Below are 22,858 nucleotides of genomic sequence, written 5' to 3'. Positions count from 1 at the left end.
AATTATTTTTCGTTATTTTAAGGCAAAGAGCAAGGAAAATAACTCATCAAAATAATTTTTGTGCCACCAATAAATGATGACATTATTATTATATTTTTTTCAGCACCTTCAATTGTTATAATCTCGGAAACAGGAAGATATATGCCAACGGACAGGGAATTGATGGCTACACTTTATACCCAACCCCGAGTCTCTTAAGTGGTTGATAACAATATTTTGTATGAATCTACTCCTTGAGCAGCACCAAATATGAAATACATGAAGATTAAAACATAATGATAATTTGGTTGAAAAGTTAGAAAATAATATGTTTTGACAAATATATATACTGTTTATTAATAAATAACAATTTTTACATCTTTTTTTTTTAAATACCGTCAGATTACATCAAATGATTTTTTTCCATTTGAATAATAATTTTATTAAAGAAAAAACAAGATTTTTTTAGATGTAGCGTAAAAGTAATTTAAACTAATATCACCGTATTAAATTTAAAAATGTTTAAGTTCCATAAAGGTAATTTTTGTTACTTTGAAAAAAAGTAATTCTCTAAGAATGATGACGTGGGTACAATATATTTTACTAAATTTCAGTTAATCAGTTGTTATTTATGAAATAACACTATCGAATAATTTCTGCCGGTTTTGAGGAGCCAGAGGTAAGACAGGACACTTGCTCTAGATATCTGGTTTATTTGGAATATTTTATAAAATATTAGTTTAAAGTTAATCTTATACTTAGCAGTACTAATGCATTTTTATTAACTTACTATTAAAGTATAAAAATCTTTTTATTAGAATATTTCTATTTTGTGGATTTTTTAGTACAAATTAATAATGATAGTTGATTAAGCAAAAAGCAAAGAGATAGGCAATTGCCACTCTTTGTTTCCTTGGGGGATATCCACAGAAATGGTTTATATACAATTAAAATTTTCAAAATAATATTTTTAATAAACATTTTTTTTTTTTTTAATTACAAAATTTTAATTATAAGTTATAATGAATTTATTCTCTTGGGCTTTGATTGGGTCAGACCAAACAAAATTTAAGCCTAGTCTGAATCTATACATGTAACCAATATCATTTAATAAATGATAGTCAACTAATATACTTTGATAGATTAGTAATATGTAATTAACATTAGTATTATAGTTATCAATTTGATAAACCAGGTTCACAGTCGTTTTCATACAGAACTTTATTCCAGAAATCGCTCATATTCTCCTTATCAACAAATTTTGAAATAGTCAAAGGGTGAGCATATTCTGGAAGTTCGTCTAAGTGATTCTCAACAAATTTTAATAAGGAATTTTCTATGATTTTCAAAAATTTATCTTTGAACTCATCCTCGAGCTCTGTATATGTTGGTAAAGTAGATACCTAAATTTATTTATGTTAATTAATATAAATCTGATATTACATTATTTTTAAAGAAAATTATAATTCAACATACAGTTTTTGAATTGTGTTTTAGTATAAGTTTATCGATATTTTCATAAAAAATGTTTGCAGTTTTCTGTAAAAATTATTATAACTGAGGATTAATACGTTTAATAGAATACGTTTAATGTACGTATAAAATCAGAAATAAAACCTTGTAGTGTTTATTGATTCTATGGTGAGCAAGGTCATTTAAAAGATCTCCAAATTTATCCAAATAAATACCTCGAGCCCACGGCTCGTCAAAATATTTAAAAAAACATGTAATAGAATTTTTTTCTAAGCGCTCCTTTGAAATATCGAATAGTGAAAGATGTTTTCCACAAAGCTTAATAATATTTAAGTAAGGAAATTCCTAAAAATTAATGGTATAAATTTAATTAATATGTGTTTATAACAAAAATTACTCATTCAAAACTAAAATTAAAAAAAAAAAAGGAAATATTTCATACATAAATATAAAAATAATTTAATACAACTATGGTAAATCGTATTACCATTAAGATAATTTAAACTACAGTCAAGATTCCGTTATTAAAATTTACGAAAACTAATTGTTTCATTTTCTTCACAAGCTCGAGGCCTCCATTTATCAAATTAAGGGTAAGAACTAAGGTCAAAATTTTACTGTTTTTTTTAAAGAAGAACCTAGCCAAAGACAACGACAAAATAATAAGTTTTATACAGGTACTTGAGGCGGCGACTTTACCTCCAAACCTATTCATAATAAGCAACAAATTTATAGTTTATTAGCTTCAAGAAATCTTAATCTGGCTCTATACTTATGTTATAATTTAACATTCTACTAATGATAACATCTGCCTGGCCTAATGGGTAGAAACGTATGTTTCGGCACACGGAATACCGAGTTTGATCCCTAGGGTGCCAATGATATTTTTCTTATGATTTTTTCATTAGTGGTGTCTCGTTTCTTGTTCAAGCCAACCATAATTCCTATCCCGTTTGTTATTGGCCTAGCCAAGAACAATCATTGAATCTCTAACATGTGAATAAGGGTCACCAACCTCTGTAGCATGTCAAGTTCGAGAAATAGAAGGATGTGAAACTGATCATTTACACAAATAATCTCAATAAAATGGCAAATTAAAATTTTTAAACTCAACTTACATTATTAGAATAGCATGAAATCACCCGAACAAAGTCGGCTTGATCCACGACCATTTCAAAATATCCCACATCTTTGTTGCCTGTTTTGATAATTTTAGTATTTATATCCATAAACTTAAATCCTGGAGTCATACAATGTAAGTAGTTATATTTGCCCGGTAGTTGACATTGCACAAATAATGGCTGAACCATGTCAGTATTGTCATAACTATCTTCAAATATACCAAAAAGATTTCCAACCTTATTTGCGACCCTTGTGCCAATTTCGATGCTACTAAAATGTATGTGACTTAAAACATCATCAAAGCGATAAGCTGGATTGAACTTTGCCACTGGCCCCGCAGCAAAAATGTATTCATCATTAGTCTCAAATGAATTGTTCACAACAAGATGACCATCAAATTTCATTGAAGATCGAATCAAAACTAAAATTATTATAATATGAATTTATAAGAAATATTTTATTAAAAAAAAGTTGCTCGAACACCGCAAAATTATAATTTAGATTTTTGTTTACGCTAATACCTACCATTTCCTGTTATGTTACTTATTTTTCTCAGTCCAAACCAAAACAATCCAGAACATTTAAAGCGTATATTTTTATTGTCTTTTTGAAACGTTATTTTAGAAATTCTAGTATTTTTATCCTTTAGTTTCCACTTTACAAAAGTGCATTGAGAGTATACTTTAATATCCAATTGTTTTAGCTTGTCATAAACGGCATCTTTTATCTAGAAATAAATAATTATGTTTAGCTAGGATATTTTTCTAGCTGTCATCAATAAACTGACATATGGACTTTCGATGAATGGAACATTTTCCACTGATTCATTTTCCACAAAATTAATTCTTGAGCCTTTAATATCTGATTCTAACAATGCATTTATGACCGACAACGATCCAATGTACTTACCAAATACTACTATATCTAAATAATACATTTTTACAAATATTTTTTAATATTGTACAATTACCATTACTTTTACTAAAATTATATTTTGTTCAATAAAACTATCAGTTTTCAATATTTTGACATATTTTTGAATATTTAAATTAATTGATTATTTTAAAAGCCAAACCTAACATGTTATAATTAATAATATAAAGATTTAGTTTTAGTTATTATCGAGGTGAACATAATACTCATGAACTCAGACCTGTTGGTCCATTGTGCGCACATCACACCGAATTGTCTTGATTCGGTTTACCCACCTAAGTTTTATCACCAAAGTGTTAATACATTATACCAATCATTGTATAAGGGTGGACCATAAAGTCACCTCTATAGATGACCAAAGAGTCCTGTCTTTCCAGTGAATTAAGTATCTCTCTGGGTTTTAGATTTTAAATATCATCTTTTTCAGGAAAAGGTTTATTCAAATAGTTTTTATCTTAGTGTGGACAAGGATTCACATTCGCCCATCAGATTTGAATTCATCTGATCATTATCGCCAGCTTTCCGGTTGATAACCATTGGCAAGGCATGCCCTAAATATTTTGCAGAGATAGGGGACAATGAACTCTAACCCTTCTTGCAGAAGTGCAGGGAAAATTTTGTCCGTGGGGTTATTTGGCCCGTGATCCTTGTGGATTCCCCTGCGGATTTAATAGTATAAAACTATACATTTTTAATCGAGTTATGGGCTTTAGGCCGACATTTTCTTCTTTTTATTAAAAATAAATGATTTTTTTTAAATCAAAATATTATTTTTTTTTAATGAATATTTCATAACCATAAAGTTATCTGGACTTAAAAAAAATTCTGTGATAATCAAATAGAATAGCGTGCCCAGGATTAAAGTTTAGGACTGATTTTAACTATTATAATTTGGACATATATTACCATGGCTCAATCACTATACAGACGTTTTAATAACTTTTTTTTATCATTTGAGAATTAAACATTTCATATGTAGCCAGTCTAATGCTGGCTCTAACACCAGGATAGGCCCGACATATCCGGCCTACCCGCTAAGAATGTCACATATTATAATTGTGTGGGATACCTAATAAAATGTAATTAAACAAAAAAAATTCTCATTAAAAATAATAATTTCGTACACCTACAAATCACTAATATAATAATGTGACAAAGTTAGTATTAAAAGGTATACCCTAGAAGTTACCTTTTCTACTACTTTTTAATCTTTCCATACACATACTCATGCGTAAAACATCTGTGTCAGAATTTAAGACAAACAAATTTTTTATTAATACTTCTGATTCTGTGTAACTAAAAATAATTCAAAATTTAATAATTTAATTAATATGATAACTAATAAAATTTCAATATAAACATATTACTCAATGTGTCGTGAATCTTGTGACAAGAAACTAGGTCTCCTTATACCCTTTTCTTCGTGTACGTAATCACACACAAATTGCTCACCGCAGAATAGAAATAAATAATCATAATATAAATGATCTGAGTTATTTACAATGATATATTTATCAGTCCTAAAAAAAATAAAATATAAGAACAATTAAATTAGCCATTTGTCTCTGAATCATATTTGTAAGCAGCTTTATTATGACGTAATCGTTCGAGGATCTATACACTTTATCAATCCTAAAATACACATCTTAAGTTCTATAATTCATTTTTAAGTTAAAAATTATTGTTTACAAGGGTAATTAAACGAAATACAGTAAATAAAGTTAGCCCATCTCGGATGTACACGGGGACCTCAGAATGTTGTTAAAAACGGAGAAGGCATAAAGAATAAAGTGTTTGATACCAGCCTGAAAACTTGTGCGGTAGCTGTTTTACCAGTCATGTATGTAACCAGGACATCACCATTTAACTCTAGGCTGGACTCGTGTATGAGGGAGGAAAATAAAGATAGATACAAAGTAAGAATAGGTACTTGAAATGTTGGAACATTAACTGGTAGAAGTAGAGAATTAGTTGTATTAGAAGTATTGAAGAGGAGAAAAGTTAACATTTGTTGTGTGCAGGAAACTAAGTGGAAAGGAGAGAAATCAAGGGAAATAGGTGAGGGGTATAAAATAATATACTCAGGGAAGAATTGTACAAAGAATGGTGTAGGGATAATAATGGATGAGGAAATGAAAAGTAAAGTAGTAAAAGTAGCTAGGAAAAGTGACAGAATTATGGTTGTAAAATTGATATTCGAAGAAAAAGTGTTGAATGTAATAAGTGCCTATGCACCACAAGTGGGATGTGATGAAATAGACAAGAAAGAGGTTTGGTGAGAGATGGATGAGGTGATGCAAGGAGTACCTGGCAATGAGGATGCGGTGATAGATGGAGATATGAATGGACATGTTGGTAATGAGAGAGGAGGATATGAAAGAGTACATTGAGGATCTGATTTTAATGGGAAGAATGAGATTGGAGAAACATTCCTGAACTCGCAGTATTGTATGATCTTGATATGGTTAATAATTATTTTAGAAAGAGGGATAGTCGTTATATAACTTATGTGTGGGAGTAATAGTTCATATATTTGATTGATTATTTTATGTGGAAGATACATTGTGTGAAGCAAATAAAAGATTGTAAAGTTATCCCAGGCCAGAGTGTAACTACACAGCATAGACTGATGGTAATGGAGTTTTGGTGTACTGGGAAAAAAATATACAAAAACTAAAGGAACACGGGAGAAAAATCGCTAACCCGTTATTGGAAATTGAATTGGGAAAATGAAAGAGTTTGTCAAGACGGTAAAAGAGAGGACAGTGTGGAATGTCGAAGGAGACATAAATGATGTGTGAAATAGATTTTCTAGCTGTGTTAGGAATATCGCAAAGAAGATTGTTGATGAGAGTAGGAGTAGAATGCCAGGAAACAAGGAAACATAATGGTGAGAATTGGACGTTCAAAAAATCATAGAAAGTAAGAAAAAGCAATTCAAAGTATGACAAAAGAGCAAAAGGAGAGAAGATTGGTACATAAACGCTTGTGTAAAGGAGCTAAGTGTGCAGTAGGTAAGGCGAAGTTCAAGAGGTATGATGAGTTGTATGATAGATTAGAAACAAAGGATGGCGAGATAGAAATCTATAGACTTGCAAAGATAAGAGAGAAAAGGTCTAAAGATTACCATTATATAAGGTGTATAATTGTTGATAATAAGGCACTCTTGAGTGATGATGATGTGAAAAAAAGGTGGAAAGAATATTTTGAAAAATTATTGAATGAGGAGTACCCAAAAGAGACATTAGAGAATATCTTGTGGAATGAAGGACTGGTGGATTTAATTAGTGAGAAAGAGGTATGGGAGGCTATGGCATCAATGAAAAAGAATAAAGCAGTAGGACCAGATGAAGTGCCAGTAGAAGTATGGAAAATATTAGGTGGTGTTGCCATAAGGTGGTTGAAGGAATTTTATAATAAAATCTTTTTAGAAGGGAAAATTCCAAATGAATGGAAGAATAGTATTGTAGTATCGATAATTAAAGGTAAAGGTGACATACAGGAGTTTGGAAATTATAGAGGCATAAAGCTTATGAGTCATAGTATGAAAATTTGGGAAAAGGTAATAGATAAGAGAATAAAAATGAGACATCAGTATCTAAAAACCAGTTTGGATTTATGCCTGGTAAGTCAACAATGGAGCCAGTATTTTGTGTGAGACAACTAATAGAAAAGTTTAGGGAAAAAAACATAAAGCTGTGTATGGTATTTATAGATTCGGAGAAAGCGTATGACAGAGTACCGAGAGAGGTTTTAAAGTGGGCATTAATGAGAAAAGGAGTCCCGAAAAGGTACATTAATATAATAGAAGACATGTATGATGGCACTTGTACCAGGGTAAAAAGCGTAGGAGGAATATCAGAAGGTTTTCGGGTAAGAGTAAGAGTGCACCAAGGTTCTGCTTTAAGCCCTTACTTATTCTCTATAGTGATGGATGAAATTACTAGAGAAATACAAGGAGAGGTGCCGTGGTGCATTTCGTTTGTTGACGCTATAGTGTCAATAGGAGAAAATTAATCAAGGGCAATTCCAATGAGGCTGAAAGGTAAATTCTGCAAGACTGTAATAAGGCCAGCCATGATGTTCGGTTCAGAGTGTTGGGCGGTTGATAATGAAGAGGTATAGGAAAACCAAAAAAGAGATGAAGATATGTTATTGAATACGATATGAGAACAGGTGATGTGAGCATAGAGGATGTTGGAGATGGTGTCAAGTGGAAGTTTAGGATAAGGGTGGCCGAACCCAAGTAGTTGCGATTAAGGCGAGGAAGAAGAAGAAGAAAGTAATTAAAGTTAGTATAATTATTTGAAAAATAAATGTTAAATAATCTTTAATTTAAAATATTTTTATAAATTTTAGTTTTACAATATTACCTATTTATTGCAGTTGCTTTACCAGTTACAACATTCACCCAATTATTTAATCCCATTGATAACATTAAATCATAACTGTAGTGCGACATGTTCGGTAAAAATAATTTTTGATTATCTCTAAGTTCATATTTGAATCGCATTCCATGATTTGACAGAAGTGTTATGTTTTCAAAAATTAAAAAATAATTCGCTGAACTTTAAAAAAATATATAAAGGTACAAATTAATATCTTCTAAAAAAAATACTGTATAAACTTCTCTGAGTAATATATATAATTTTTTTGTTTTTGTTCTTTCTCGCCTTTATTCCAACTACTTGAGATATGCCACCCTTATCCTAAACTTCCACTTGACACCATCTCACTCTTTATCTACGCGCACATCAGCCGTATTACCCTCAAATCAATAAACCACTTCTTTTTCGGTCTTTTTCTTGATTTTCATCCTTCAAAGATCATTTCCTCTCTACTCATAGTATGACCAAACAACCTAAGACTATTTTTTCTCATTTTATCAGCGATAGATACTACTCCTATGTTTTCTCTAACTTATTCATTTCTTAATCTATCTTTTTTCGTCGCGCTCCCCTCATCTATCTAAGAATTCTCATCCCTGCTACGCTCAATTTCTGCTCTAGTTTCTTGTCAATTACCCAAAACTCTGGTCCATACAGCATAGTTGGTATTAGACTATAATAACACCAAATATGTTATATGGTAAGGTATTTTATAAGGTAATTCCTATAAAAAACATAATCCACCGGAACCTAATCTTATGTATTACATCCTCGTTAATACAACCATTCTTTTGTACAAATGATCCTAAATATTTAAAACGTTTTTAAGACTCCTTTTCTCATTAATGTCCACTTTAAAACCTCCCTCAGCACTCTGTCATACACTTCTGTAAACACCATATAAAGCTTTTTCATTTTCTCTCTGTATTTTTCTATTAGTTGTCTTTCACAAAGCAATTTCCATAGTTGACATTATAGGCAAAAAAACCAAATTGGCTTTGTTTACTCATGTTTCACTTCTTATTCTCTCATCTATTATCTTTTCTTAAATCTTCATACATATATAATATACTGATAAAATTTTCGTAAGCTCTATGGTTCTATAATGTATGTCCTGTATGTCTCCTTTGCCTTTAAATATAGGTACCATGAAACTTTTACTCTACTCTCTACTCTACTCACTTCCATTAAAACTTAATTAAAAAATTCTTTCAGTTTTCTGAATATATTTAGACATTCTAACATTTTTGACACTTTTCATTAACACTTCACGAGTCCAATTGTATTTTCTTTTTTATCATTCTTACAGCCTATCATTTCTATATTTCACAAAATTTCTAATTTCCATCTTTTTTTTACTAATTTATCTCTTTTTTTATTACCTTAAATTGACATTTTTACTCACTATAATCCACTAAACTTTCTCGTTTAACAATCACCTATTTTTTTTCTAAAAAATTTTACTCCTCCTACTCTAACCGACAATCTCTTTTGTGGAATTCTTTAAACAAGCAGCAATCCTGTTCCACATATCATTTATATTTCCCTAAACATTCTACACCATTCTTTATTTCACCTTCTTTATTATTATTTTTATTATTTTGTTGGTGTTAGTAATATAACACAAATCATTTTTAAAAGTACTATATTGATTACTTGAAAATTAGATTTTCTAAAAACGATAAAGCCACATCAGAAGCACCAACCACAACAATTTTAGCGTCTACGGAGACTTTTTCAACCGTACTTAACTGAGAATTCATATGGTATAGAGAAAATATTTCGTTATCTTTTGGAACATTATTTAAACAATGAGATTGTAATCGTGGTTTTATTGGGATAAGTTCGTTAATAATTGGCGTGTATGTTATTTGATGCTGAAATACAAAAATTCAATTAATTAACCATTGAACTAATATGAAGCCATTAAACAAATAAAAAATGTAAGGGAATCTATACACTCCTAATTAAATATATAAATATGTGTCTCCCCTAATTGTAATATTTTATATTATTTAATAAGCAAGTATAATATGTTTTTTCTTATTATTTATATATTTGCTATTATTTATGTAGAGATATTGAAAAACCTACCTAGTCCAGTGCAACAAAATCATTACCGTAATCTTTGCTCTAAGGTAAGACGCGTTACTGAATGGCTAGGTACGTTCCTCAATAATGAACATACTTTATACAATAGGTTTATATTAAGATTACCATTTCCATTAAATTATTATTTGAGTAAATTTTGTAATATAAACTGTTTAAATCTGACATTTCCATCATTTGTCTTAAAAAATGTCTGGTTTTTTTTGTAAAAATTGTTTGCAAACCGATATTTAAGATCAGCGCCATATGATTTCGAGCATGATCAGGATATATATATTTTGCTACGTCATATTTAACTTTTAAATAATTCATTACATCACATATTCTAAAATAGGGATTTTCTTAAATGTATTGAATTATATTTTAAAATACACAATTAAATAATTTTATTCCTAAACTTGGTATTACATAGAATCAAATTATAAATTAAAATAGTCAAAATAATATATGAGTAATTTCATAATGCAAGAAATGTTCCTCTTTCTAATGATTTACACTCGTAAATTTTCTTAAATTTAATTAGCGTTGAAAGAATTATCAATTTAATCAATGAAAAATGTGTAAGAAATTTATTTATTAGTACAAGGGTGCAATTTGACATCAACAGACCCTAAAGTATCAAATAGTCTATTACCGTGCTAATTGCGCTATTGCATTAGAAAAATTAAGTAATAGAAATACCATGTTTAGGAACAACACTCTTTAATGATTATAAGTTTTTCATATATTTTAATTTAATACATACTGAATAATACAATAGCCAATTGCCTCATCATTGCAATAAAATATAAAAGCTTTGAATTCATATTTATCAAAAACGGCTTTGTAGAAGTTATTTAAAATAATCGAATTATTCGGGTGATTATTTATTAAACTTTTAAGTGTGCTTATATGGTCTTCATTAGCAAGTATACATTTAAATTCTCTTCATTTATAAATATATAATTGTTCAAAAATTAGTAAGCATTCTAACGATTTTTTTTGTTATCTTACCCATACATAAAACAACGATGTAATACATAAAAGTCCATGGAAAAATAATTGTTTGGTTTTAATGGAACTTTCTAAAATATATATGTCATTTACATAGTTAGATTTGACAAAGGAGAACACAAGGTAGGTGAAATGAGGAGGTCAGTGACAATAGGCGAAGACGTAATTAGAGAGGTGGACAGTTTTAAGTATTTAGGGTCAGTTGTGCAAAAGAGTGGTGGTTTGATGAGGATGCAAGACACAGGATTAAGTGCGGGTGGTTGAAGTGGAGAGAAGCGTCTGGTATCTTATGCGATAAAATAATTCTAATGGGGCTGAAAGGTAAATTCTATAAGACTGTAATAAGGCCAGCTATGACGTAAGTTCAGAGTGTTGGGCGGTTGATAAGAAAGTAGAGCAGAGAATGAGTGTAGCAGAGATTAGAATGCTTAGATGGATGAGTGGAGTGACTAAAAAGATAGACTAAGGAACGAGCATATAAGATAGGTGTATAGTATAATATAGTATAGGTCAGTGACAATAGGCGAGGACGTGATTGGAGAGTTGGAGAATTTTAAGTGTTTAGGATCAGTTAGATAGAATAAGGAATGAGCATATAAGAGGGAGTATAGGTGCAGCGTCATTCGTGGATAAGATGAGAGAAAATAGACTTAGTTAAGTCATGTTATGAGGAGAGAAGAATCGGAAGCTGTAAGAACAGTTATAAAAATTAATGTTGAAGGAAGAAGAGGTAGAGGAAAACCAAAAAAGAAATGGAGGAATGCTATTGAATGCGATTTGAGGACAGCTAATGTGAGAGTAAGTGATGTGGGAGATCGTATGTGTCAAGTGAAAGTTTAGGATAAGGGTGGCCGAATCCAATTAGTTGGGATTAAGGCGAGGAAGAAGAAGATTTACATAGTTAGAAATCACAAAATATTTGATTAAAACGAAGGCTTATGATCACTAGCAATAAACTTACGACGAAGTATTTTTTTAATCCAGAAGATTTTGCAATTGTTGGGATTGCTATTACACAATATTCATACTGAGAAAAATGATCAAAACACGAAACTAAATAATCTCTTATACACCTATAAAATATAAATATGAATACTTTCTTACACATATGAAGATAATGGTGTAAATACATATTTTCAGTGTCTTCATTTATAAGTATTAGCTCAATGATGAACGAAGTATTTTTGAACGAAGTCTCTTTTGTAAAATTTATTAAAGATGACGATTCTATATGTCTACTAGAAGAATTTTGGTTGATGTTTAATTCTTTATCTTGGTATTTCCAAAAAAAATTAGGAATATCTAATATTAAAATAATATTTTATATGACATCCAATTAAGAAAAACAACTAAACTAAAATATATATTAAAAACTAATTAAGTGATTTTTAACTATTTAATGCATTAAAAAAAATTAACCTTTGTAAGTTTAATATTAGTTAATTAAATAATATCCAAAATTTTACTCTCGAGTCTTTTGTAAAAAATATTTTCACAATCGGAAATATTTTCTTTTTTTGTTGATTTTTTGTTTTTGTAAATTTCACGTTGATTTAAACTGTGGTCTTGGAATTTTTTTGTATATAATGAGAAATCCTTTTGAAATGAAAATTTATTTGATATTTTTGTTTTAAAATCACTATAAAACAATTAAATAACAGTTACTAATTGTGGTATTTTATAATTATTTTTCTCTAAAATAAATAAATTAAAGAAAAAATAATAACTCTTGAGCATTTAACAAAATAATAGCATCAGTTTGATTGCGATAATTTTTGTCATTGTCATAACTAAAATCACCAGATTCATTGACAGTTTCTTCATATTGAATTAAATCAGATCTAATTGGTACTAGAAGACCAGGAAAATTACTTAAATCGAATATATTTTCTATGAGCGCATAGTTCAAATTTGTATTAATAGTTACAAATCCATTGACGTCATGCTGTCAATATAAAAGTAATGAATTATTGACAAAAGTAATTTTTATTTTAGAAAATAACTAGTTTAAGATGCTAGTTTTCATTGTTATAAATATAACAATAATAATTAAGGACCCAGTTTCACAAGAGGTTTGAATTAAATTGGTTTTCTTAATAAAAGTCTTGAGAATTCTTAAAATAAATATTTTTTTAAGCTTGTAATTGCCAATTGGAAAATTATATTTCTTTAGTGGCAAGAGGTATGGTGTATGAAAAGTGTGTCCCTCTATATGAGGCCATGCGCTTTAGAGCGTTATTTGCACAAAACTTTACCATTAATTAAATATAAATTCACCAAAATCAAAAAGGTGATTCAATATTAGAAATAAATTAAATATATTGCAATAATTATTAGTTTAGGCGTATAATCTTTGTATATAAGTTGCAAAAGAACGGGTCTTAATTTTTTTTGTAATTAGGCTTTTCCTGAACGAGTTAGCTTACAACTAGATAGGAAAAAGTCAAATTAAAAAAAAAATTCTTTGTGAAACTTTTGTAACTGGTCTAAATTCTTAAAAGTATCTAAATTCTTTTATATGACCAAAAATATTAATTATTTTAACAAGATCATTGATATGTATAATTTTTGAATATAATATTTTTACTAGTAATGTTATTTAAACATTTTTATTTTAGCTTTGATGCAAAGCTGAGAAGGTATTATTTATACTATGACGTTTTTTTTGTGTCTGTTACCACCTTTTATCAGCTCTCACCAAACCAATTTCTTTCAAATTTTTTTTTAAGTCGGACCATTTATCTTTATACAGGGGGGGTTCAAAACTAACAAACGCATAAAGAAAGTAGAACTTTATCAACTTATTTTTTTTAAATGTTTCGGAAATACTGACACTTATATATATATATTGAAACTTATGTAATATACTTAAATATTAAAAAAAAAAAATTAACAAAAAAACAGACATCAAAGTTAATAAAAAAAATTCTTTTTTATATTTTAAACTATATAATGCTATAACTTTTTGAAAAATGTATGGATCATTATATATTTTTTTAAGATAAGTACTATTTATATTTATAAATTATTAATATTTATATATATTTATTTATTCATATATTACACTTATAAATCAATCATAAAACTTGTAATCAGAATATAAATAATAAAATATGAGTTCATGTAGCTTTTGGAATAATCCATTATTTTTTTAAAAGTAAACGTTATCTACAGATTTGCATCAAAGTGTTTTTTATGATAGTGATTTTAATCACTATCAGATATTATTTATACTGGACCCAACTATGCTACGTCCCTACTGTATAAACTTAATAAATACGACAATTTTTATTTTGTTATGTATAATACACATTGAAGCGTTTTACAACAGTTATTTAAATTAATCAATAATAGACTAATCAAATTTCTCAACTCCATTTAGATGGATCCCCATTGAATTGAACTTTTAGCTTCGATGTGAAGCTGAGAAGGTATTTTACTATGATGTGTTTTTTTTATTTATTTATTTTTTTTTTGTGTCTGTTGCCACTTTTTCTCAGCTCTCACTGGACTGATTTCTTTCAAAAATACGTCAAAAGATCACAAATCGTATCTAGTTGGAGACATTACCCTTAAAAATTAAAAAAAATTCCCTCGTTCCCCGCAAATGGGGGAAATATGCNGAAAAAAATTCCCTCGTTCCCCGCAAATGGGGGAAATATCCAAAAAAATTACAAATTTAAAAATCGCTAATTTTTGAAATTTTTTCACTTTTTTTTCTTAAAACTTCCATAACTTTTTGAAAAATCAACAAATCAACATAATTTTTTTTTATACTAAAACCTTAGATATTTCCCTTTCATTTGATATCATTTTTTTGAAAATCTAACACTTAACCTGCTCATTGGGGGAGATTTAAAATAGCAACTTTTTTACAAAAACTACCTTTTTCAACTTAATTTTTGAAAATGTTCCGGAAATACTGCGTCCTTTAAACATATATCAAATTAAAACTTATTTTGTGTACTATAAAATGGAAAAAAAAATTTGTCCCGACACTTTATCTTCTACATTTAAACTGTTGCCGTAGTTAAAAAACTACTATTTTTTGTTAAAATTTTCGATTTTAAATTTTCAACTTAAAAATGCTATAACTTTTTGAAAAATGTATATATCAGCACAAATTTTTTTTTTCTAAATACATTATAAGTACATCTTTCATTTGACATACTTTTTATTAAAATTGGACAATTTCCTCTTATATAGGGAACGTTCAAAACTTGAAATATTGTAAAAAACATAGATCTTTTTCAACTGAACTTTTGAAAATGTTCCGGAAATATTGCGTCCTTTAAACATATATCAAATTAAAGCTTATTTTATGTACTATAAAATGAAAAAAAAAATTTGTCCCGACGACCTATCTACTATGTGCAAATGGCTGTCGAAATTTAAAAAAAAATGTAATGTTTGCGATAAAAATTACCTTTTATCGGGATGTTTTTTGTACTTAAAACTGCCATAACTTTTTCAAAAATGAACAAATAAAAATAATATTTTTTTGTATTGAAACCTTAGATATTTCCCTTTCATTTGATATAATTTTTTTTGAAAATCTAACACTTATTCTGCTCACTGGGGGGATTTAAAATAGTAACTTTTTTAAAAAAATAACTTTTTCAACTTAATTTTTGAAAATGTTCCGGAAATACTGCGCCCTTTAAACATGTATCAAATTAAAACTTATTTTGTGTACTATAAAATAAAAAAAAAAATTTGTCCCGACGACCTATCTTCTATGCGCAAATGGCTACCATATTCAAAAATATGCTATTTTAACAAATTTTTTTTTTTTTTAATTAAACACTGTCTACAGATTTGCATCGAAGCGTTTTTTATGATAGTGATTTTAATCACTGTCAGATATCATCTATACTGGACCCAACTATGCCACGACCCCACTGTGCTGGGTTTTTTTCATATTTGTAAATATCACCAAAAGAATAATTTTGATAAAAAGTTTAATGCTATGTTCGAAAAAAAAAACTATATTCGTAAATTGCATACTTCATATTATTATGAATTAAATTGTTTAAGTTTGTCCTTTTTTTTACTAGTTGAATAATTATTTGTTAATTAATAAAACAATTTTTAATTTGATAAATGTTTCGTTATTCTAACAAAATTAATGGTCAAATTAACAATAAACTATGATTCATTTAACAAAGTTTTTGGGGGTATTTTGATAATGCATTTGTTGATCTTACCAAGGGATTTTTTTCAGTGTAGATATATTATAACTTTCTAGTTTTGAAATGGCGAGGTAACTAAGTAGAAGAAAAATTTTAGTAGGCTTATTTAATTTTTCCTTTTAATATTCTTCTTCATTTATTAGACCAGGTTTACCTAGTTTTACTAGAATATAATTAAAGAAAAATTCAATAAAAACTAAACCCAATTTTTTTTTTAGCCCAGTCTAAAGCAAAGGTCTAGTTTACTTAGGATTAGTTTTAGTTTAGTACGTTAGTTTTGACATAATTTTTCTTACAATTGGTACTAAGTTGACTCGATTATTTCCTGGGTATCCAAATAATTCTGCTAAACAGTATTCACCATAATATTTATCCATGAAATGTAATTTTTTTCCTAAATTTTGCCTGAGGTCATCATTGTCACTTTCTCTACAGTTAACAAATTGTCTATTTATAATTAATGATATTTATTGTTCTACTTTTTAATATAATATCTACACTGTCGGCGAACATAGAGGCAGGAATCCTGGACCGGACAACCAATGAACTAGCGGGTAGCTGTAGGGAATCAACGCTACTAGCCAGGCAGAGCAGTACATAAAGGTTGCCTCCACTTCCAACTACCCTTAATCAAAAGAATAAAATCAAATGAGAAGAACATGTGTTTTTTCCTTTTTGTTTCTTGTTATTATTATTAAAACATTATATAAAAATAGTTTTAGATGTCCCAAACGCAAGTGTTGGTAAAGAGGCTGTATTCAGATCAATAATTGAAAGCTATAGCCTGTACAAGATTATAAATGATAATAGATAAAGATTTATCAATTTCGTATGTGGAAATAGTCTTGTATTGAAAAGTACAATGTTTCCTCATAAAAATACTTATAAGGAAACATGGATGTCACTAGACGGAAGGCAAATCAACCAAATCGACCACATTCTAGTGAGCACAAGATTCAAAAACTGTATTCAAGACATAAAAACGATGAGAGGAGGCGATGGTGATTCGGATCACTATCTGGTTAAAGAAAAAATGAAAGTCAAAATAAAAAAGGTTACACACAAAAATAGAATAATTGTAGACAAATATGACACAGCTAAACTAAACAATATTAATACTTGTGTAAAATACAAGTATCAGGTGTTGGAAAAAATCAGAAGGATAGTTACAGGTATAAATGACTCAATTGATGCAAAATGAAAGAAAATTAAACATACTATAAAGATAGTGAAAAAGTCAGAAATCGGAAAAGTATAAGCTGTAAGAATCGACGTACGTGAAGATACTTTAAATTGGAGAAAAGAAACTAGAAACCAATAGCTTAATGACCAACATAATAGAGAAAAAAAAATTGCATATAGTGTCAGAAAAGCGCAAGTTAAGTATTCAGAAATGAAAAACAAAAGCTAGTTAATCTTGTAAAGGCAAATATATATGAAACAAAGATTAAAGTGAAGATAGCAAATATGTTGTCACAACCAGTAGAAGTACTGCCAGGCTTAAGACAAAGGGATGCGCTTTCTCCGATACTATTTAACTTAGTGCTGTTGAAGATAGTAAGAGAAATCAATTTTTGTGAAGGGATTGAATTAGTATTAATAATTAATATTTTGACGTGTGTGGATGATATTGCTCTATTGGGAAGGAACAGAGAGATAGTAATAAAAATGGGAAATCACTTATAAGGGCTGCTGAGAAAGTAGGACTTAGGATTAATGAAGAAAAATCAGAGTACATTTTTAGGTGCCCCTATTTTTTTTATTTAGGTCCCACAACATGGCAGGCGTGTGACAAAACCACCTGTCATGTTATGTCTATACATTTTTTGTGATTTTTTTTTTATATAGGTTTTGTATGAAATTATATTGGGTGATGCATATATATCATAAGTACAATGTGGTGACGTAGTGCATTTTATTCCGGGGTGTCCCAACGTCTTGCAAGCTAAGTCTAACTGCCTAAAACCAGTCGCTTACTTGGGGCGTATACCCACCGTGCTTAGTGGTAATGCCTCGATTAATAGCTGGTGGGTACCCGACTACGTTCATCGTATTATCTAATTGTAAAAGTGTAGGTTTAACTAGTATTTTTATTATTATGGTTATGTGACAACTGTCACGAGATTTTGGTGTACATCTACTATCAACGACTCAACGGATATCGACTTCAATTTTTAATATTTTTCTATTTATTTTAAAATTGTTTTTAATGTACAAAATTTATTTTCTTTTTAAAATCCTACTGTGGTCCGACAATACTTTGTCTCGCCCAGTGGGTTGGCGACCTTTTTCTTTTTAATTTTTCAACGCGCCATGAAAGTTACAAATTTTTCTTTACGGCCAATTAATTCGATTTTTTTTATAATATTTGTAACCTTTCAAGCTGAGGAACAAAGAATGGCAGTGTTTCAGAGGAAAGTATTTAGAAAAATTTATGGAGCATACTTTAATGTTCTCACAAATGAATGAAGGAAACTACACAACGATGAACTGTAATTCTTTTTTCAGTGACCTAATATACTGAAAGAAATTAAAAAAAGACAACTGGGTTGGGTAGATCATGCCTAGAGGAAGCATGATTCACTTTTAAGAAAAGTAATAGAGGAAAACCCAGTAGGAAAGAAACCTCTTAGAAGACCGTGTTTAAGATGGGAGGATTGCATTAAAAGGGATACAGAAACAGTGGAGCCAGAAAGTCATTGGTGGGAGTTAGCAGAAAATAGAGATAGATAACAGTATGTTTATATAAAGGTATGGTCTTGAATGGCTGAAACCAAGGAAAAAGTTATTATTATTAAGTTTAAAATAAAGTCACTGTTTGTTTTTATATTAACAAATAAGTAAGTTTTTTTTTATTGTATATAATAAATTTGTTTGTAAAGACATATGTATAAATAACACAATAGTATTGATTGAATGTCATTACGATTAATATTTATAGCAATTCTAAATAAAAGCTATAACTACATGAAGACACCTACTTGAAGCTGTGATAGGCATAATTCACGTAACAAAAAATAAGTGATTAAGTAATGGAGTTAGATTAAGTAAATTATTTAATGAGGACTTAAATTGGGATTTAAATTAATTCAAAACAAGATTGAAGATATTGCTGAAAACAACTAGCAGTTTATCATAAAGTATAATGTCGATGATTAGGTTTTCGAATAATTGTCAGTTATATTTGCACAAATGACCAATTTTACTAAAACTATTTCAACAAATTAATGTCAGAGTTCTAGTTCAAAAACTGCACGCTATAGATAAATAAAATGCCCATTATACCACTGCCAACTTTTAATGGACGTTATGATGAATGGTTAACTTTTAAGGGCATATTTCTCTCAGTGATTCACGGCAATCGGTAATCTACGTGATTTTGATGATAAGTCATCGACAGTAAGTGAGCTTAAAGATTTTCTCTACAAAAGGCGTTTTATTTTTGAATCTGTTGAAGCGGCTGATCATATTAAGTCCAATACGGAACAAAACAAAATAGTCAAAGATAAGACATCAATGGTCAAAGACAATTGTTGTAGCTAACAGTGAAGCACAACCGGCAATCAAGAGTCAACAGTGGTCTTACTGACGACGACAAAACTATCATAGTGTCCGATTTGTAAGGGCAATCTTTGGCGTATAAGTGTAAAATATGTCATTAAGTTAAGTTACCGTTAAGTTCTGTATGACCATAGTACTGCAGGATTTTGGTTCGATGCCCAACTTCATTGAAAACCAATTGACAAACAAACAACAATTCTTCCAAGAAAAAACTAATCACATTATCTTCTGAATTGGTAATTCGTCGAATGGGTCTTAAGTTGCATGTATTGTTAAATTTAGGCTAAAACTTCGACTTAAAGTGTACATCATTTGTACTACTGAAGGATGTGAAAGATTTTATACCAATGACGCATGTGCCATAAGTATCAATTCCAAATCCTTTACAAATTCAACTTGCAAATAAGTAATTGTACTGAGACATAAGTGACCTATACACTTTTTACAAAGGAATATGAGTCGATGTATGGGATACTCGATTAAAGGCACACTACCACTGCCAAACTACGCGTAATTTTTGATGCGTCAGCGAAAAATACAAAAAGAATATCATTTAATGAGTCAGTGAAGGTCGGCCCCGTAATTCAAGAGGATATTTTTAATATTTTAGTCAGGATCCTGACTAAACAAAACTTACTCAGCAAGGCGTAAATGCGTTTTTTTTATAATAAAATCTTTAGAATGGTACAAAATTTCTGGATTCTCAGATTCCAAATTGCTAATTTTTCCACGTAAAGTATGAAATGGCAAACACAATTCTGCACCTTTAAAATAAATTTTATTTACTAATAATTTAATTAATATTGTTTGTATTCATTAAATATCAAACTTAAGTTCATACACTTTAATAAGTTGATAGTTATTTAAAATTTTAAAAAAATCCACTGTTGAAAATTAATAATTAAATTATAAAAAACCTTTTAATTTTAAGGCAAATAGAAATATTATACAAAACTTTTAGAAAAAAACTGATTAAATAAAAAATTTTATGAAAAAAATTTTTTTTTTGTTGTATATCACTTGCATACTTTTTCTAATATCTTTAGGAATAATTTATGTCAAATCGAAATACATATATATTTTTTTGTTTATTTAATAAAATTTATTATTCAATTCAAGTGAATGTAAATTAATATCATAAAATTTTATTGACTCATATTTTGTGTTATAAATTTTTTTTTTTTTTGCAAGGAATTTCTAAACATGTTATACATTAGAAAAATAACGAATGCTTAAACTTATAAAATTAATTGTTACTTTAAAACATTGGTATTTATAATAAATACATCCTTTAAAATCTTAGAGTGTGGGAAGACTTTACAAAGTACATTATTTATATATATTAATAATGTTTTTAGATTAGATAAGAATTTGAAAAAGTGTTCTCAGGAAATAATCAAGAAAGTATTTTGTTCAAGTAGATGAGTTGTATATATTTCGTTGATTTGTCTAATAATTGGTGGTTTTTAAAGACTTAATATAGTATTTATATTTTACATTAGAAAATTTATCTTCTTTGATCTTATCTAACTGCTTATAAAAACGGCAGACAATGGAGTCACGGCTCAAAGAGCACGCGAAATATAGGGACAAGTACTTATGATATCTGACGGTGATTTAAATCACTATCTTAAAAAAACGCTTTAATGAAAATCTGTATATAGTATTTAGTTTTTAGTTTTTAGAATGTGTTATTGAATTATTCCAAAAGTAACTTCACCTTCCTTAATTTTATCCTGATTACAAGTTTTATGAAAATTGAACAAAAAATTTTATGAAGATATCTCTATCAGCAATTTAAAAAGCCCTTTATATTAGATATTTATGAAATATTTCAAAATTAGAGTCGTCGAAAATTAGAAAAATCAAATTTTAAAATTGCAATTATTAAAAAAAAAACCGGATCTTTATGGGATTTTAACAGGATATACTATAGGTAACCTTTTTCTAAGTGCCTATTTATAAAATCCTAAAAAAATTCAGAACAGGTTGGGTTTAAATAAGACGTATCAAACCTTTTTTTTTATTTAAACTTTTTAAATGTTCCTTAACATTTGCATTTTTTAAACTTATATATTTAAATATTCTATTTTAAAAACGTTTTGTCGATTGTTATACTAGAAATAATTTTTTGTTTAATGATAATTTGTATTATTTTCTCTAAAATTATTCAATTTTTATTTTTTTGTTTTTTAATTTACGTACAATCGTGACAAAGTATTTTATGATAGTGATGTTAATCACTGTTAGATATAAATCTATACCAAAGTCTACATCTATGCCGATCCCCACTCTATTAGGTAGTTTTTATTACATAACTAATGCAACATTTTACTTACATAACTCTGTATTTGGTGGCTTTACCAGAAAAATATATGAAATTTCTGGAAGTTGAGAGTATACTGTCTGAAGTAATAAAGAAAAATATGCCATGTACTCAAAATTTTGGAATAGCAAAAGATGGATAAACAATGTGTTATTTTGAGTGACGTTTTTAAAACTATGATTTTAGTAAATTTCTTTTAGTACAATAAAATATAAGTATTACAATATATATAAAATAGTATACTTATAAAGGTGTTGGAGCCACTCGGTCCAGTGTTCTGTAGGAATGCAAGCAATATTTGGTTTATTTGAAAGTGATACAAAACTCGAAATTTCTTTATTATAATTCAGTTGACACAATGACAATACATTAATTTCTCTGAAAAAATATCTCCTAAAATTTATAGATGACTTTTTTTAAAATTTACTTACATCATTAATGTGATATCAAATGGACCAAAGACTTTGCGGGAAACGTTATTAACCATTTCTTCTAATTCTGGTAAATCTGATAGAAGTACTATTCTCCATGAACCAATACTATACTAAATATCCATAAATAATTAAAAAGCTATGAACCTTAAACCCTTTATATAGCAGCTTTGTTTTACTTCAATAGCCTCAGTATCACCATTAGGTTTAATTCCATTCATTTTGAATTATTTTACAATGTCATCAAATTAATTTTTTACTTTTGCAAATTATGATTTTGAAAAAAAATATGTATAATAGGTATGTGTATAAATTGCTATAGTAATAGAAAAAAATATTTTTCACTTAATA

At 28.6% G+C, this 22,858-nt stretch overlaps 2 protein-coding genes across 2 annotated transcripts; both read right to left on the bottom strand.

Moving 5' to 3' along the window:
- Nucleotides 1-902: 902 nt before the first annotated feature.
- LOC126898477 (cilia- and flagella-associated protein 61-like) lies at nucleotides 903-10,182 on the bottom strand. Its single transcript, XM_050672525.1, has 11 exons — nucleotides 10,113-10,182; nucleotides 9,552-9,772; nucleotides 7,881-8,075; nucleotides 4,875-5,027; nucleotides 4,697-4,803; nucleotides 3,362-3,498; nucleotides 3,100-3,301; nucleotides 2,571-2,995; nucleotides 1,597-1,797; nucleotides 1,456-1,518; nucleotides 903-1,382 (listed from the first exon to the last, which is right to left on the bottom strand). Exons 1-11 carry the CDS (start codon nucleotides 10,179-10,181, stop codon nucleotides 1,158-1,160), a joined length of 1,998 nt encoding a protein of 665 aa, XP_050528482.1. The 5' UTR covers nucleotide 10,182; the 3' UTR covers nucleotides 903-1,157.
- Nucleotides 10,183-16,452: 6,270 nt separating this feature from the next.
- On the bottom strand, nucleotides 16,453-22,728 carry LOC126898117 (cilia- and flagella-associated protein 61-like). Its single transcript, XM_050672066.1, has 5 exons — nucleotides 22,687-22,728; nucleotides 22,508-22,620; nucleotides 22,090-22,250; nucleotides 20,388-20,514; nucleotides 16,453-16,618 (listed from the first exon to the last, which is right to left on the bottom strand). Exons 1-5 carry the CDS (start codon nucleotides 22,726-22,728, stop codon nucleotides 16,453-16,455), a joined length of 609 nt encoding a protein of 202 aa, XP_050528023.1.
- Nucleotides 22,729-22,858: the final 130 nt, after the last annotated feature.

The sequence above is a fragment of the Daktulosphaira vitifoliae genome, unplaced genomic scaffold (assembly GCF_025091365.1).
Source record: "Daktulosphaira vitifoliae isolate Bord-2020 unplaced genomic scaffold, ASM2509136v1 Scaffold_2, whole genome shotgun sequence".
NCBI classification, from domain to species: domain Eukaryota; kingdom Metazoa; phylum Arthropoda; class Insecta; order Hemiptera; family Phylloxeridae; genus Daktulosphaira; species Daktulosphaira vitifoliae.
This window is presented reverse-complemented; position numbering and strand designations above follow the sequence as displayed.

Bases quoted from the DNA above. Each gene is read 5' to 3' on its own strand.
- LOC126898477 (XM_050672525.1), bottom strand. From the start codon at position 10,181: ATGATGGAAATGTCAGATTTAAACAGTTTATATTACAAAATTTACTCA. The intron at 3,302-3,361 runs GTCAGTTTATTG...ATTTATTTCTAG, and splicing joins CATTCATCGAAAGTCCATAT to ATAAAAGATGCCGTTTATGA. The intron at 1,519-1,596 runs GTTTTATTTCTG...TAATTTTTACAG, and splicing joins GAATCAATAAACACTACAAG to AAAACTGCAAACATTTTTTA.
- LOC126898117 (XM_050672066.1), bottom strand. From the start codon at position 22,728: ATGAATGGAATTAAACCTAATGGTGATACTGAGGCTATTGAA. The intron at 22,251-22,507 runs GTAAGTAAATTT...CTAAAATCATAG, and splicing joins TTTGATATCACATTAATGAT to TTTTAAAAACGTCACTCAAA. The intron at 16,619-20,387 runs GTAAGTTTTGTT...TGTTAACTGTAG, and splicing joins ACGCATTTACGCCTTGCTGA to AGAAAGTGACAATGATGACC.